Genomic DNA, 19235 nt, shown 5'->3' with positions numbered 1-19235 from the left:
ACTCTCCAGTTTCTTCTTAAAAACCTTCAGTGATGAAGTGTCCATGATTTCTGAAGGCAAGCTGTTCCTTTGGTTAATTGTCCTTGCTATTAGGAAGTTTGTCCTCAATTCCATTTTCCTTCTCTCTTTGGTTAGTTTCCAATCATTGTTTCTTGTCTGCCCTCTGGTGCTTTGGAGAATAATTTAACTCACCCTCTTCTTTGTGGCAGCACCTCAAATACTGGAATACTGCTATCATGTCACCCTTAATTTTTCTTTGTTTAGACTAGCCAAACCCAAAACCTGCAGGCGTTCTTCATATGGTTTAGTCTCCAGGCCTTTGATTATCTTAGTTGTTCTTCTCTGAACTGTCTCAACAACCTTTTTGTAGGATGGTGACCAAAATTGGTTGCAATATTCCAGGTGTGGTCTTGCTAAAGTGTGGTTTTGTAAAGTGACACTAATACTACAATTATAACAATTTTATTCTTTCCTGACTAGTTTCTTGCTTGCATAGATGAAAAGGAGACAACAAATCTGCTTCATGAGTACTTCATAATAAGCAAACAAATCTTTCTTCTTAAATACATAATTAAAAGGAAACTATATGGGTCATGGAGAAGATAGCCTTGTCTAACGCTTTCTCTTATATTTAGCTTTCCATATACTATATATTGTCATATGTTATTTATTATTAAATTAAGAACAATTCCATCAAATGTGTCCACACATACAATTTAGATGTAGTTTTATATCATCATTTACATATTTGAAAATTAATTTAATTTGAAAATTAAACTGTAGGTCTTGGAGACTTCCCTTAGAGATTGGAGTTCTGAGATGTGACAGAAAACAGCTTCAACCATGTCAAAGGTCCACTCTGTCCATCTGATAACTTTGTTGAATAATCAGGATATTAAGCCACTGTGTGAAATCTATTAATTCATCGACATAATTTCATGTAACATCTCAAAAGTGAAACAGCAAGAGCTGTCAGCTGCATCTCTGTTTAAAAAGCATACTGCAACTGGCATATGTTGCTAAGTCATTATTGGCATAGAAGCAGCTGTTGCATTTTTCTATGTAAATTCCAGCAGCATTGCCTACTATGCCTGAAGCTGTACATAATTCATAATTGATTGACTGATTTAATTCATCTAATTATATGAGATTGTGTTGCATATTGACTGAGCAAATCAGATTATTTGGGCAGCAGTATATAGCAGTTGCACAGCACAACTAAGTGATATTAGCTCCAGAGGTTAAATAACCATGTTCGTGTGTAGTAAGTAGTTAATGAAGATGCTGATTCCCAGACCTGACTATCATACTTACTTCTTGGCACAGCTATCTTTCTACATTACAGCTCTGTAATTTTCTTCATCTGTAAAACCATAGATACTGGAAATTTATATCTATATGTGGGTAACACTTATTGTACATTTTAGAAGTATATACATCTACCTCATATATGCACATAATATTATTCTGGGCATCATATTTTGTCTTTTCAAATTTCCAGTTTTAAATAATTGTGCATGAAAAAGTAAAAGAATGGGAAGCATACATCTTAAGAGCAGAACTTGTGCTTTTAACTTATATTTTAGGGTTAAAAATAGAAAATAGGGTTAGGGTTAAAAAAATAGAAAATAGAAATTTGAAAGGAACATTACTGCAAGGCAGCAAGGGTTTATAATCCTTTCTTAATGTGATAGTTTAATTCTAGAAAGGTTCCTGCCCCAGCAGCTTTTATTTTTCTGTGTCAAAAAAGATTCAGGTAAATATACATACCACATACTCACATACACCCAAACATACGACAGTGATATATTAAAGTGCCCTTCAAATTTCAATTTGTATTTGAATTCTAATATATGTTCATCCCATTGATTGAAATCTATCCAAATCTATCTTCTTGTGAGATTGCAACTTTCTCCGTTCCTCTTGTATCATACTAATTACTGGGGGCAATGCCATTCCTGCCATATTCTTCACATATGCACTATGCTTAGATGAATAGATGATTTATGCCATTGAGTTCAGGGCAACTTCTGTTTGAATCTTAACACTGGGATACAAATTTCTAATTTCTTTGAAACTATGACTGTTTCTTCCCATATTACCATATTTAATAAAAAGGTAAAGGTTTCCATATCAGGATTCCGCTTTAGCCGACAAAGTGCTGCAGAAGGCTGTCCAGGTTGAAAAGGGGTGCAGGGGGGCATGCATGCCCCCTCGGACCTCGTTTTGGCTGGCAAGGTGCTGCGGGAGGTGTCCATCCCATTTCCCCCCAGCTGACCCATGGAGGAGAACTACGATGTTGATCCAGCTCTTGAAGAAATCTAGTTTGACACCCCTGCTCTATGGCACGGTGCTCATATTCATTTCTTGGCCAAAGACAATTTCAATAATCTTGTGGCTATGAACTAACTATTATTTAGTCTCTTCCATTTTAACTGAAGTAGGCAAAATTAATAAACAAACAATAAGAATAGATAGATAGATAGATAGATAGATAGATAGATAGATAGATAGATAACTTTGAATGCAAATGTAATTATACATAGAATGAGTTTATAATAATAGATCTCTTGAACATTTCAGGAAAAACCTGTGAGTCCAGCATCAACTATTGTGAATGCAATCCCTGTTTCAATAGGGGATCCTGTCAAAATGGCGTGGAAGGATACTATTGTCATTGTCCATTTGGTGAGGAATGTTTCTGTTTCTGCTTCATACAGATTCACTCAGAGAACTTTACCATTTGTATTCTAGTCCTTAACACTGCATGCTCAGGCATTTTTTAAAATTCTAAATGCAAGTCCAGGTGCTAATAGACAATGCATAACAGCATGTTCCTCTGTTGTACTCCAAGAACTAAACAATATTCAGATTCCTTCTGCATATGATTCTAAATCCGTAAATAGAGTCATCCTCATCAATTTATCTAGTTCCTTCTTTAAGATAATTCCTGGCATTGAATTAAATTATCCTCTGTTAAATTACTCTCAATTTCTAATAGTAAAAGGAAAATTTATTCTCTCTATTATTTTTGTCTCTACTAAACTAAATTTTATAAATTATAGTGTTTAATAAGCTATTGTTTTCAAATTTTGTGGAATGTTTCAGTCTAATGTTTTTTTTTTTGTAGGTGTGGCAATTAGTAGACTGCTAAAGCAGTATAGTAAAAGGAAAGCATTTATTTTAGAAAGGAATTTCACAATCTAGCAAATTTTATAGAAAAACATGATTCATCAGGTTTTGTCCTTTCAAGATAAGGAATGCTACTTAAAGAGCAGAAATGACTAAGAAATGGTAAACTAAGTAAATAAAAGGCATAATATAAGAAAATGAAAGGAAATATAATTGAATCTGTTTTATATCAGTGCAATCCTTATTCCGTTTTACTCTAGAACAGGTAGTACTACCACCATCTGCAACTTTGCCATTTTTCAGCATTCTCAAAGCATGGACTAACATTAACAAATTAATATAAACAAATAGTTTATCCCTGATTAAATAGTCCAACTTTATATTACTTCTTTTTGTTGTGTTGCAGTCTTGACCTTTAAATCATTCCAAAGGCATCACAAAGTTGATTTTTCATCATTCTTTGAGATTTAAAAGAATGTAAATCTTGTAACTCCTGCTACAAGATTTATGTTTAAAAATAATATTTATAATTTCATAGTTATACAAATTTATCCTAACAAGTGTAAGATATGGCACCATCAAACTATATAATCCCTACAAAAGTTACATCTATTTATAAGTATTGCCAGACAATATTCTTTAAAAAATATATGCATAAAGCCAGAAAGACATTTTGCAGGACAAATGCTGAACACGGTAGTAATTATAGAAGAAGTCAGAAATTACTAGCTTAGACTGTGAGGCTACTATGTATAGAAAATGTAAAAGAAGATACAGCATCTGGCTATAATCATATACAAGTCTTGCATGAACTTAAAATCCATGTTAAATTACCACTGTTCATATAAAATAGAATTGTTGGATTTAGATATATTCCTAGGTTTTAGCTGGCTCAGTTTCCCTTCATTCCCAAAATTATTGTTACAGATTGAGGGGAGTTGGACTCATTCCAACTTTATAAAATGACTTAATTTTCTTCTAGTTAGTCCTCTAATCTTATCCGACTTTTTATTTGCAGTTCTTATCCTTTCTGTTTTGCTCAAATCCATCAAATTCAGTGTTCCATAACCCTCTTCGTTTTACTCTTATACCAATTTTCTCTTGCCCCAATATTTACTTCCACTCTTTTCTTATCATATAAGTTGCTATCTAAAGAATGCTATATCATTCCTACTACTAGTAGTAGTCCAGTAGTAATCAAGCCACTTCATTTAATACAGTTGAAGTTTTGAAAGCTTGTTTCATGCATACCCATGTAAAATCTATTACAATAGTCCAACTGGAATGTTTTCAAAGGATAAATAATTATAGCAATTTTAACTTACGCTTCCATAAATTAATATATCTTTCCCGCAAGACATTCTCCCAGGACTATAATCACAACGAGTATAAATTTATGTATCCAAATCAGAAAATATTTACTGCACACAAATAAAAAGTAACTCAAATAAAAAACTAAATAACTAAAATATATAAATCAAATAACTCAAAAGTAACTCAAAATTTACTCAATTTTTTTAAAAGTTTACTACACTCAAAAAGACCAAGTTATCCACAAAAGTAAGTTATCTTTACTTGAAACTATTGATTTTATAATTAGCTTTGTACCTTTATTTCAGGGTTTTATTTTTGTTTAAATAGCACCTTTACTCTAATTATGACAAAGTTATAAAAAAATTAAATATGATAAAACAATACTAATATCCTAAAGAAGAAACCATATAAATTAAATACAAGTATATATTTAATTCAACCAACAAAAATCTTACTTGAACTGCAGGCCTTTTTTAATAGATGTTGGACTATGTGTAATGTTAAATAAATTTTAAATTATTGCTCTGGGTATGCATTTAAAACTATATTAAATTGTTAATGGGACATGTTTCTCATACTTATAATTAAGGAGAAAAACAAAGTTTATTAAAATCCCAATATATAGAACTATATTTTTTACATATTAAAGAAATATTACTTTTTACATTTTATTGCTATTATTTAATATTAATAAGGAAGAAATATGACTGGAACATTCCTAATATTTTAGTTTTTGATAGAAACACTATCCATAACATTTAATTAGTTCTGGAATGTTGTACAAGAATACTGATGCTGATTGTGTTATTTTTATAGGTGCTTTTGGAAAACATTGTGAAGTAAATAGCTATGGATTTGAAGAATTATCATACATGGAATTCCCCAGTATGGATCCAAACAACAATTACATTTACATAAAGTTTTCAACAATCAAAAGTAATGCTCTTATGTTATATAATTATGATAACCAGACTGGTGATCGGGCAGAATTCTTGGCACTTGAGATAACAGAAGAAAGGTTGAGATTTTCATATAATCTTGGCAGTGGCACATATAAACTTACCACAGCAAAGAAGGTGTCTGATGGACAATTTCACACTGTTATTGCTCGGAGGGCAGGAATGGTAAGCATTGTTTTAATGAAAATTTAAGCTTTAATTTATTTCAGGGCCTTAAGCACAATTAGACAGGTTTTTCTAAAGCAGAATTAGAGCTGAAATTGGACAAGCTTCTTCGTTTTAAAAGAATGTTCTTAAGCATATAAATGACTACTTCAAAAGGAAAAAAAAAATCTAAAATGGGAATAATTATTGAAGTGGATTAATGACTACCCTACTCTAATTAATTGGTACACTTGGGTGGAATAATTACTGAAGTCTATTAAGAGATAATTTTAATTCTTCAGATAACTCAAGGACATAAACCATTTTATCTGAAGACTATATAATTAGCATTTTTTTTACAAAAAGAAATCAATAATAAAATTGGAACAATTGCAAAATAAACTATTATTTCATGGATCATATCTCCAAGCAATTTAATCTGACAAAATTTGTTTCATGAGGAAACTTTTACATTTACAGTAACATGCTTTAAGTTAATCATCATCAATAAATCAAACATTTTTTTTTCATCACCAGCAACAAGAAGATAATTAGGTTTTAAAGGAAATATCAAATAAACTTTTTTTTACAAATCGTGAAACAACACAACTTATTATTTTAAAATAGAGAATAATAAACCCACTAATTAATAATGATTAATATTGTTAAAAGTAAATGTATACTATATGAATCTGCATAACTTTAAAGCATAGTATATACAAGACAAACTACATCAAGACAAGTTCTGGGTTTTTCCATTAACTAAAACAAGTAGAAAATACAGGAAAATACAGGATCTACACTAAAATATAGCTGTCAAACTCCTGGTCTGCAGGCTGGATGTGTCACGTGCTGGCCACATGCATGCCCGGTATAGTAAAGGGGAAAAAAGTCCCAATGCATCATGTGATGCTACTGTGACGACATGAGTTTGACACTCTGGTCTAACAAATTATAGCATAATCAATAATGAAAAAAAGGATATTAATGCAGTTGCAGACACAATAGTTTGCCAGTGTTTTATTAAGCAGTATCATATCTTTGTATAGTAGAAGCAAGTTTGGCAGATATAATTTCCTAAAATAAATAATTTTAATGTCAGTGTAAAATCAAGACATGTTTAGCTAAACCTAATTTAGCATATTGAGGGTGCGTGCAATTGATATCCAGACGTATGTGTGAATAGAATATCATATAATTTTCATACATTTCCAGGCAAAAGCTACAATGAATTTAGTTATATCAGGGTATGGAGTCTTAGGAACTAATCACCAATTTCAAAAGAAATGTAACTTCTCCCTTCTCAGTAAATAAATTTCTCATGAACCTGACAACTTGCAAATGGTATAAATGGGAAATGAAAAAATGATATTTCAAACAGTATGATAAATATGTTGTTTTTTTATAATCTTGCTCTTACATTATAGAACGTTGTGTTTTCAGCATAATAATATTGTTGATACTTTCTAAAATACTAAAATTTTAGGACAAATAGAAGCAAACTATATAACTGATATTCTTTTCATGAAAACATATAGTTGAATATAACCAAGGAAACATTTTAGAAAATGAACTCTCATGAGTCAAAAGAGATATGCAATGCTTAAATCAGAAAATTGAATCATACCAATGTATTATTTATTTATTATTTATTTACATTTATAGGCTGTCCCATCTTATCACAAGGTAACTCTGGGTGGCTTATGATCATAAAAAGTAAAGTGCCAAAATTTAAGTACCATATCAATTAAAACCACATCATGTTTTTGTGTGTGTGTAGATCACAATGACTATAAAAGATCATACAACTGTTGAAAGGTTATAATCTTTTTGTAAACTTGTAGAAAACTGGACTCTTACAAAAGTGTACCTATATTTAATTCTCATGTAATTCCATGAATTATTACATTATTACATCTTGATGAGAATAGTAGCACCAATCTTTGAGAAGCCTTCTGTGTATCTGTATAGAGTCTAAGTTTGCCTTTGCCTTTAAGAAACACTTTGGAAGAAATAATAGATTGGTGCAATAAACTACAACAGTTGAAACATGCACAGATTATGCAAAAATAACTATCTAATAGTATACAGACAGTCCTCATTTTACAACTGGTCTCTTAGCAACTATTCAAAATTATGATGGACTCCCCCAAAAGGTACTTACAACTCTGATTTGAAATTCTGATAGTGGCCTCCCCCCACATTCAAGTATTTGCATTTTGAATACTTGGTAACCAACCTGTGTTTATGGCTGTTTGCAACAACCCATGGTCACATGAGCACAATGCTTACTGCAGACAATGATTTGCTTAACAACCATGGTATAATCACCTTTCAACTTTGTATCCTTCATAGATCTGTTAACTTGCAATATATACCAAAGAATCATCTTGTGTATGCCTTCTAAGTATGTATATGAAGGTAACGTACTAAAATACAGGAGGAAGAAGGGACTGCAGTGTTTCATTAAGACAGGGATCTCCAAACTTGGCAACTTTAAGATCTGTGGACTTCAACTCCCAGAATTCTGGGAGTTGAAGTCCACAAGTCTTAAAGTTGCTAAGTTTGGGGACCCCTGCATTAAGCAGATCAAGGTGAGAACAGATTTAAGTCTATTCATCAGGATTCTTAATTCAACTTCAGTAGTGTATTGTACTTTTGTGTGAGCTCTGAAACAGCATGTTTGTAGCTCTAGGCCAACAGCAAGTTGGAAGAACATCCATACTGTAGCAATTTCCTCTTATTCTTTTCATCCAAAATGACTGATAAAAAACAGCTTTAATATAATTAAAGATGTTGGTCCATTTCAGTCAGCTTTGACAATCCTGTTTCAGCGTGGAACGAAACATTTAAGTGATAGCTTGCCATCTGAAATAGTTTCCTGTATGATTGAGATGGAATAACATAAAACTTTTGGGGTAGTTTGGGGAAGATATATGGTCATTATATTTTACTGGGACTTTTTAAAAAACTCAGCATAAATATTTATATTTACAGCTAGATTATGTGCCCACTGTTGTTCCAGATTAGGTTTCTTGGCTTGTCTGCACCTTTTTCTTAAATTGAATCTGTGGAAACCACTCTACCAAAAAGATAATCAGGATCCTAATCAGCCGCTTAATCTTAATTGGGTCCATGATAAAATAACTGTACCATTTTGAATAACAAGATTGCATGATTTTTATTTGTAGTTTGAGGAGATATATCACAGTTTCATAGAGACTGATATGAAAATTAAATAGCTATGGAACATTAATTTAACATCAGTTTTTTTCTTTGGCATGCAAGTGTTACAGACTGCCACAATAAGAGGATATTGTTTGTTTGGATATTGTTTGTTTTTAGAAAAAAAAAAGCAGAACGTTTGCTCACTTCATTTTATGTTTTTATACTTGCATTGATGCAAAATCCTTGGAATGCCTAATCTGTTCAGTTCTTAAAATAATCATGTGTGTTAGGAATGTAAGTCACCTAACAGTTAGTTGGGTTGGAAAATATATAAACCAGGATAGACATTTTAATACTGTCTCTTTAAGGGAATGTTAAAATTGTAATTGGGTGTGGTTCCTCAAACGGCCATAAAATGGAGCCAGAAATCTGGGTTGTTTTAGTTCCTGTCCTGTTGCTGAGAATGTTGCTGCTCCTTATTGACTATTGACTGATCATAGTTCTTCTTGGGTTTGATGTAAGTCTGTTACTGAACTGTTTTTGATACTGGATTTTGCTATTGGATTATCCATGGACTGAAAACTGACTGCTTCAACTGTGAATGACTTGGACTGCTTGTTTTGGACATTGCTTAAACGTTTATTGGAAGTTAAAACCTACATTTTACTATACAGTGTATCTCTGTGCTATGTGTGTGTTATTCTTCACTACTCTCACTATGTCTCCCTGTGTGCACTCATTCTCCAAACGAGGAATTACCTCAACAATGTGTGATATATGAAGTTCTTGATACAAACTATATGGTTCCAGTGCTCTGCTTCACAGAGGGAAAAGCACATAGCCATATTTTTTTGACGAAAGCATTATGATTTTGTTTCCTGGAACAGGAACATAGTCTTTTGCCAATTGATTGTATCTCTCTCTTTCCATTTTTGCCTATAACTTCAAAATACACATTTACCTAATATTAATAATAGCAACAGAATTTAATGGGACTTACTTTGAATGGGCATGCATAGGAATGGTCAGATGTCATATATTATACTCTGAAAGGCCACAGACAACAAAACAATAATTTAACATGTGTGAAGTTATTTTTTTTCTTTTGAGGTAATCCCTCAGTTATTGTACAATTTCTACTATGGTTTTCATTTTTTTTTCTTTTGAAAAATGTTCCATCAATTTTCAACAATAAAATTCAGAGAGGGCTTTTTTCTTGAGGACATCATACAATTGTGAAGTAGTTGTAATCCAGCATTAACAAATAGGATTATAGAGTAAATTTTCTAGAAATAAAGGAATTCATATTTGGTCAGATAAACATTACATTTATTGTTGACAGCTGATAATACATTAATATATAATATTTATTTTTATAATGTATAAAGAAGTGCATTTTGGAAACACACCATCTAAAACCCAATTGTATTCGTTAAATAGTGGAATATTTACTATTAAAAGAATTGATTGATTGTTATGCATAAAGCAAAATGCTATTCTTGATTTCAATTTTGTAGGCAGCATCCTTGACTGTGGACTCTTGCTCTGATGAACAGGAACCAGGCTATTGCACTGTTAGCAATGTGGCTGTGTCTAGTGATTGGTAAAGATAATTTCATTTCATTTTTCACTATTAGGAACTTTGATCTTATAGACTCTGATCCACAAGAGATAAAAGACTGTTTTGAATAAGTTATTGGACAAAGCAAACTGCCATCTTTTCTCCACTCCCTTCTTTTAGAAATGACTAGAGCGAATATCTGTCATGAAAATGTCAAAGGTAGTCCTCGATGTATGACCATTTGTTTAGCAAAGTTTCTGAAGTTGTTAACATGACTGCAATTTAGGCATTTGGCAATGGCATGCATTTATGAATGTTGCAGTGTCTAGGGTCATTTGATGTCCATTTGTGATCTTTCTAGCTGCTTCTGACAAAGTCAGTGCAGGAAACTGGATTTACTTAATGAGTAAGTTATTTGCTTAATAATTGCAGCAAAAACAGTTTGTAAATCAGGTGCAGTCACAAACTTGTAATGCAGTCATTGGATCAATAACTACATTATTTAGCAACAGAAGTTCATAATTTGTGATTATAATTTGAGGACTATACTGTCAAGCTCTGTGATGAGTACAAAATTTTGTCATAACAGCTACTTAAATAGATTAAATGTATGCATAATTAACCAATTTCTGCATTACTAGTTTGAACTAGCAGTATTATTGTTATACATAATCTAAATCAATACTCAATGATAGACTAATCATTAAGCATTACTACAAATTATGACCACTAGGTGCTTGGTAGGTATAAAATATAATTAAAAATAATTAACAAGTATACATAATTTTACTCATAAGAAAAGTGAATTTGTAAAGCAACAGATAAGGATATTTTTAAAAAGTCTGTTTAAAGATGAAACATGAATAGTTCAATAGCCATTTAGAGGCAGAAGTTCATATTGGAGTGAATAAAGGTCAGCAGGAAGAGAGGCTACACTTTTAACAGAAGTGTGTCCTAAGGCATGTGACAATTACAAAGTCACAGAACCGTGAACAGAGTTTAGAGACACCCCTGAATACAATGTCATTTAGTTTTCTTCCCAATAATGTCCAACATTTGCTGTAGTTTCATATTCTGAGTATCAGAACAATTTTTTCTATTCCAATTTGCTTTTATATTATGGCAAATCTTTGAAAAATATACATGAAAATTTATGATGAAAAAAATTGTGCTTTGTTGAACTAACAGATGCTGGATTTTCAAAAGAAATCTGAATCTGTGGAATCTAGATTGATGCGGTATAATACCTTGACATAATTTCTATTTTCAAAAATGTTAACATATATACTAAACAATGATAGTCTCAAAATGACTCTGCATTGCAACAACATAATTGTGTGATTTACACAAATACATACTGGTATTTATTTTTAAAAGCAATATATATGATTAAATGCATAAGAAAAGATATTTATGACAATGTACACAAAATGGCTTGCGGTCATTGTCATTAATGGCTTGAATTAAATTAACTATAGATAAACCAATTAAAATTAAACATGTTAAAAATGATTTACTTGCATTCCTCTTTCAAAACGAATTTCATAGTTGACTTGCAGCATAGTTGACTCACCAAGAATCAAAATTTGGAAAAGAGAGTGGTATTAGTAAAAGATTTGTTGTAATTACTATTCAGTGTCAAAATTCAATAAAAATTTAAAATGAAATGTACATGTATAAAATGTAACATTTATGTTGACTAAAATTTTATTGCAGTACAGCTTTCTTTCTACATAAATATACAGAGAAAATTTTTGGTTTGATTTAAATATTTTTTTTGTAAATGATACTTTTGTCACAAAAATTACAAATTTGCTTATGTATAATGGTTAATTACTCTATTTTCATTGATTATTTCATTTTCCTCATTTCATAGGACCTTAGATGTACAGCCAAACAGAGTAACCATTGGAGGTATCAAATCTCTAGACCAAGTCCTTCAAAGAAAAGGACAGGTGGAAAGCCATGATTTTGTGGGTTGCATAATGGAATTTGCAGTCAATGGACGTCCCTTAGAACCAAGCCAAGCATTGTCAGCTGAAGGCATCTTAGATCAGTATGTCATTCTTTGATAAGTATTAAAAAAACCCAGATTTTAGTTACGCTTTTTATAATTGTTGTAAATTGTAATTTTATTGTGCTATAAATCAGAAGTGAGTAATAATGGACTTCACACTGTTTATAGTCTCCCTCCTTTTTTTGCATTTATTTCTATAACTTCACTGTCAGATACCAGACTAGATGCCCTATCTATTGTTCATTATTTTTGTTTCTATTTAATTTTAGACCCATATTTTTCACCATGTTCCTTGATTTTAATTACAAGAGCTTCAAGAACATTTACACTTCTAGCATAGCTTATTAATGTTTCTTGCTCCAATTTTTTAAACCACTCATTTTTGTTCTACACAGCTTCCCTCAATATACATTCAAGATATAGGATGAACAAATAAGAAAAAATATATAAATAATGTACCTAGGGAAATCTTCAGTTCAAATGTATATATCACACACTTTTGTTAGAAAACAGAGAACATATGTGGTATTCTGATCTGCATAAAAATATGGGATAGGTGGGTGTATATATATGTGGCTCAATTGCAATTAAATTACTTTGTTTATTTAGGTGTCCTAGACTGGAAGGAACATGTGCTATTAACCCTTGTCAACATGGTGGCACATGTGTGGATCATTGGTCATGGCAACAGTGTATTTGTAAAGAAGGACTGACAGGAAAGCACTGTGAAAAATGTAAATATAAAATTTATTTCTTTTTTCTGATAATTGGCATTTTGATTTTATGTATGGAATGAGTACATAATGATTGGAAGGTTAAATATTATACAAGTAACCAACATATTTTAAAAAAAAAACAATGTACAGTTGCAGATATTTTATCTCTTTTATCTAGTTTTTTTATCCAAGTGCTTAACCTGATTATACTACATAAAATAAGATAAACTGTTATGCAATGAAACATAATTATATAATCTATTTTTCTTTATTTTAAAAAGTAAAAAAAAAGATTTTTCTTTTTTGTAACTGCATAGAAACATTATTTTCTGCATAGCTGAATTGTCTTTAAAATAATATCTATAATTTTTCATCAGGAAAAGGGTGGAATGCAAACTGTAGATGACAAGAATTTACTAATGAAATATCTGTATTTATTTTAGATCTTACAGCTGACACTGCCTTGTCCTTAGGGGGCAAAGGACGTCTTGACTATCATCTGAGGCAAAATAGAAAATGGGAATATATGATGAGATATTACATTGGAAATGCCATTATAGAGCCTAGAAATATGGATAGTCTGGAAGTTAAATTCCGGACCAGGAGTAAAAGTGGAGTATTAATCCATATTCAGGAAAACAGCAACTATACTACTGTGAAGGTAAATAGACTTGATTAGGCAGCTGGCTATGTAATGTTCTTTGTGTATTCTAAATTCATTCTAATTATTTTAGCTTAGAAATACCAGAACGTTGACTAGTGCTGGGCAGAGCTCCAGCTACTAAAACAGTTGAATGATTTGGCTTCTAATCAGTTTAGTCTTGACTCCATGTGCTAGGTATTTGAATGGCAGTTGGAACAATGTTAGACACATATATTCTTAATGAAACATTGCACGCTACAGTTTTAAAAAACATTTTCTTTTATTAAGTTTTCTTCCTTATTCAGATTCCTATAAAAACATCATGTTCAAATTTGGAATCTTTTAAGCATACCAACACCGAAGTCAAATTTCATATTGAACTTTGCCTTCAATAAAAGCATTTATATTGAATTCTAGTTAACCATCTATATCAATACACTGTAAAATGAATTGATGATTGATTAACAAGAGAAAGCAACGGATTCAGTCCTTAGTAATGGCTTCAGTCATATTTGTACCATATCTTTAAATTGTTCCTGCTGTGTGTTCAGATCACCTCTAAGCTAGTAAAAAAAGAAAAAGAAGACATTTGGCAATACTTTGCAAGAGAATTAGCATGTCTTCCTGTAGAAATCTCATTTCTACATAAAACTGAAATAAGCTGTCCATTCTGACTTATTTACATATTAGCTATCTCTGGAATGCAAAATTACTTTATATGCTTTTTGGTTCACTTTTATAATGAACGATGGAAGAGAATAATGTAATAACACTTTTCTTGTAAACAGAAGCTTACTGGTTTAAAAAACAGCAAATTTTTAAAATTATTTGATTTGGCCAAGGTACATATTTTTCCTTGTGCATCTCTCTCTCTCTCTCTCTCTCTCTCTCTCTCTCTCTCTCCCTCCCTCCCTCCCTCCTTCCCTCCCTCCCTGCCTTCCTCCCCCTCCCTCATCCCCCCTGTTTTAGTGTTCAGTGCACCATTTCATCATTTTGTTTAATTTTGTTTAATTTTCCAGACACTCAACAAAGAAAAGTTTTTAAAGTGTCTTTAAAAATGATGAAATGAGAATGCACAAAGGCCTTGTGGAACACATACCAATGTTTTTAGGGATCTTCATGTTCATGATGAGAAGTGCTAAAGACAGTTTTAAAATTTGTATAATGTTCTACATATGGATTCACATTTCTGTGGAAACAATATTTCTTCATAAATCTGAAATCAATACAATTTTGAGTAATAGCTATTACTGTACATATTTATAGAATGCATAATTACTTGAATTGCATAATGTTTGAGGAAAAATTGGAGTAGTTTGTCCTGCAGTGACTTATGTGATCACACTGAAAATTGCTGTAGCACTTAAACCATTGCACATACAGTCTATAGCAGGGCTGTCAAATTCTTGGCCTGTGGGCCGGATGCATCACACGCTGGCCACGCCCACACCTGGTTTAGCAAAGGGGGGGAAAGTCCCAATATGTCACGTGACACCACCGTGACAATGTGAGTTTGATATCTCTGGTCTGTAGGTGTTTAAATCAACATCATAAACTTCTACTTCTTAAACATTTCTCTATTTTTTAAACTGCAGATAAAAAATGGCAAAGTGCAGTATATTTCTGATGCTGGAGTAGGTGGAAAGGTGGAAAGAAGTATTCCTGAAGCTTATGTTTCTGATGGTCACTGGCATCTTCTGTTAATTGAAAAGAATGGTACATCCACAATAATCACTGTTGACAAGATGTATAGTAGAGACATTCTACATGTCACACAAGATTTTGGAGGACTAAATGTCTTGACAATTTCTCTTGGTGGTATCCCAATTAACCAGCTGTCTAGAAGCAGTGAACCAGGTAAGATGAAAAATAATAACATGAATGGTCAATCACAGATAAGGAATATAGTAATAATACAAACACAGAACCAGTAAATACAAGGCTATCTTAATTTAAAATAGCAGAGAGACTGAACACACTTCCAAAGTTTCATAGTCCATTTATGCATTATATAAGACTCCTAGTCTTTGCAGAATCTCTGTGGAAATTGAAATCCTGAAATGCACTGTTTCTGAATTTCATCATAACGATGTAACAGAAATAATTTAAACTTCTTATAGATCAAAAAAATGGGCAGAATTTATCCATTACTTTTTTTAGTTTTATAATGATGTAGAATAGTCAATAATGCACAGTCTTTTCAGCAACCATCTTCTCATAACTCATTTAACCAGAAGTATACATTGTAATTTTTAATTAGCATATATTAGTATAGTTGTTTAATCTTTTTTACTATGCTAAAACAGCTTATTTATTATTATATTTTTCCTTGTTTATTTTTAAATATATAGAAGAATTATTCAGATACTAAGGCTAACAAAACTGTATAGATGATGTTTTAGATTTATTTATATTAAAATTGTCTATTTTAAGAATTTTTACCATATGAGGAATTCGTTGTAATTTTATTCTTCTTTTTCACTGGGTACAATATGAATAATTAAATAAACAAGAACCTCAATTCTTATAAGGTGTGATGTGAATAAAAACAACTTTCCCTCTAACACTGGATATTTTAAAGATAACAGATTGGACAACCATTTGTCTGAAATGGTGCAGGGTAGTGATCGCCAACCCGTGGGCCACAGCCCACTGGTGGGCCGTGAGAAAATTTTGGTGGGCTGCAGAAAAATCTCACCCCTAGAGCACCCCCACAAAGCAATTAATCCAGGCTTCACAGAAACACAAGGCTGAAACACCCACATGGCCTGCAGGAACCCTCCTGCCCACTCACTTCTTACCCGGTAAACTTGCCTGGTAAATTGCTATTTTTCCTTTTTCCAACCATCATCTGTTCTGTTGTGCCAGGAGATTTAGATTAGCTAGGAAGCAGGAAATAGTTGGATTTCTTGCTTTCTAGCTAGTCTTTAGATGTTCCGCTCAGCACAGCCAACCTCCCTTAGGACTGAAGGTTTGTTTGCAAGCAAATTCAATGCAGACTCACAGCAAACAGATTTGAGAGACTGAGCTAGCCGATGGCAGATCGATAGATCACTGAATGATTCTGTGAGCAACTCAATCTGTCTTCCTGCTTTGCCTGATTTTGGGTAAAAGTTGCTCTTTTTTATAAAAAATTCAATATTTACATGCATGGTGTGTTGTGAGTTAATTTTGTGAATTGGCTTGCAAGCAAATTTTATGTGACAGACTGAGCTAGCCAATGGCAGATAGATAGATCTCTGAATGAATCTGTGATTCTGTGAGCAACTCAATCTGCCTGCTTTGCCTGATTTTGAGTAAAAGTTGCTCTTTTTTAATAAAAATTCAATATTTATATAAATATCTATAATATTTACATACAAGCCATGCCCAATCAGTCACATGACCACCAAGCCACACCCACAAATTAGCCCACAAAACCGGTTAGTGGTCCCCAGGATCTAAAATTATGAGTTTGGTGGTCCCTTAGGTCCAAAAGGTTAGCGCCTCCTGGTGTAGGGTTTCCTGCAGGGAGCTGGACAAGAAGTCCTCCATGGTCCCTTCCAACCCTTTTATTCTATACACATGTATTGATTAATCAAATTATAATTACTACTTTAACAGGCAATAAGGCTGTGGGATATTATTTTCAGTGTAATGGGTACTCCATGTTTAAAAGCTACAGAAACCTGCCTTGTGGATTCCATTTTTATACCATGTTGCCTTAATATTGAATTGCACTTCATATCTCATGCCAAAGATTTATAGAAAGGTATAACTGCATGAACTTGTATGTTCATAAATATCAGCAGAACAAATTAAGCAAAAGTTACAATTCAAGATATATACAGAAGAAAAACGAAGAAAAATGTTCTAGAGAATTTTCCTACTGCACAGTAAATATTACTTAGTATCCATCTCTTTAGACCACATTGCAAATCCCTAAAGTTCTTTGAAATACTTCTGAAACTTAGAAATATTATTCTTCATTTCAATCACAATTCAATCTTCAATTGAATGCCTTCAATAAAATAAACAGTATTCTTTACTAGTTTTATGCAGACTTAATAATACATGGCAGACATTGATTCAGTCGATGACATGTATCATCTATGTTCAGAAAGATTTAAAAAACATATAATACAATATTGTTTAATCTTCATGTCATATATGTGCATATATTACATAGTTTGTTGGGAAATTTAATAATCAATTGTATGTAGCTGTCATTGTGGACACTTCTATACAAGAACAGTTTTTTTCCCGAAAGCCATCACTCTGCTAAACAAATAATTCCCTCAACACTGTTCAACTATTTACAAAGTGTGCACTACTATTACTGTTAATCTTCTCATCACTCCTTATCACCCATCCCCTCCCACTTGTAACTTTGTCACTTGTATCCTTACGATTTATATTGACTGTTTCCTAGTATGATTTGATTATTGGGACCAGAGTAGGACACCTTTCTGCCAAAGTATATTCCCAGTTCAGTTCAGCTTCCTTTGCTTAACCTGTATTAGTGTTTGAGATAAAGACTACTCCATTTGGGTTGGCTAGTTGTGAGCTAATTAATTATATTTAGCCCTGTAGGCTCGCCAATCACAAAAGGCAACAGCAACAGCATAGCTTTATTATTTAAGTCCTAACATAATATGTACACCTGGTCACAAAGCCCCAGGTCACAGACTACTTCCAGCCTTGAGCCATTTAGAACAGAGCTGTGGATGTGGCAGGTGATGTGTGTACACATGCATCCCACTAGCACAAACAGTGGGGCAGTGTGTGTGCACATGCATCATTTGCACGAGCTGCTTGTGTAGTTGAAGCTGCACACACACATGCTTGTCAAAAATTCGTACAGAACCACCACCTCCTGCTCTCTGCCAAGCCAAAAAGTTTGGGGAACTCTGATCTAATGGGTATATCTTTAATACAATTCCAGTACAAACCATTAGACATATTCATGGCTGATCAGAATGAGGCAGGTCAAAACCAGGTGATTTGGTAAAATGATCACTAATGGCAAGCCACAAGAAGGAAACTTGAATCATTCCTTTTGTCAGGCATTGCCAGATTTATACTGAGTAGATGTTAAATGAGTAGCTGTTTTCCATTATGACCAATGGGATTTCAATCTTGTACAGTATCCTGGTGAATAGGGAGGGTTTCTTACTAAACCAAAGAGAAATATCAGTCTTAACTGAAGCCACTAGGAATGTGTTCTCTTCTATCATGTAAAAAATCAAGTATCAAGAAATACACCACAGACTAGCACTGGGAAGAGAAGCAAAAAGGGGGCTTGGAAAAGCAATTCAGATGCTGTGATTATATCTGCAAAGATCAGTTGATGCAGGCTGGGGTTTCCCTCAGACACTGTATATAAAAGTGAATCTACAATTCTCACTACAAGAATAAAGACCAGACTCACATGATCATACTTTGAAAGACTTAGCTTTGTAAAAATGGCTATAACATTGGGAAAGGACAAAAGGAAGAAAAAAAAAGGATAGTTAGCAGTAAAATGGATGAATCCAGTTATAGCAATGATGGGTGCATTGCTGGAAGATATGAAGGGCCAGGCTTGGAACACATCATCCTG

At 32.7% G+C, this 19235-nt stretch overlaps 1 protein-coding gene across 1 annotated transcript in view; it reads left to right on the top strand.

Moving 5' to 3' along the window:
- The window catches only part of FAT4 (FAT atypical cadherin 4), a 104335-nt gene that overhangs the window by 76581 nt on the left and 8519 nt on the right, over positions 1 to 19235 (top strand). Inside the window, exons 10-16 of the mRNA XM_026698017.2 lie at positions 2584 to 2688; positions 5263 to 5570; positions 10235 to 10320; positions 12155 to 12334; positions 12905 to 13029; positions 13455 to 13672; positions 15250 to 15511. Of these exons, the coding sequence (XP_026553802.2) occupies positions 2584 to 2688; positions 5263 to 5570; positions 10235 to 10320; positions 12155 to 12334; positions 12905 to 13029; positions 13455 to 13672; positions 15250 to 15511 (1284 nt within the window). The remainder of the gene's footprint in view (positions 1 to 2583; positions 2689 to 5262; positions 5571 to 10234; positions 10321 to 12154; positions 12335 to 12904; positions 13030 to 13454; positions 13673 to 15249; positions 15512 to 19235) is intronic.

Source organism: Pseudonaja textilis, chromosome 6 (genome assembly GCF_049901715.1).
Source record: "Pseudonaja textilis isolate UNSWEBS1 chromosome 6, rPseTex1.2, whole genome shotgun sequence".
Taxonomy (NCBI): domain Eukaryota; kingdom Metazoa; phylum Chordata; class Lepidosauria; order Squamata; family Elapidae; genus Pseudonaja; species Pseudonaja textilis.
The sequence above is the reverse complement of the archived record's forward strand: the minus strand, read 5'-3'. Positions and strand labels throughout refer to the sequence as shown.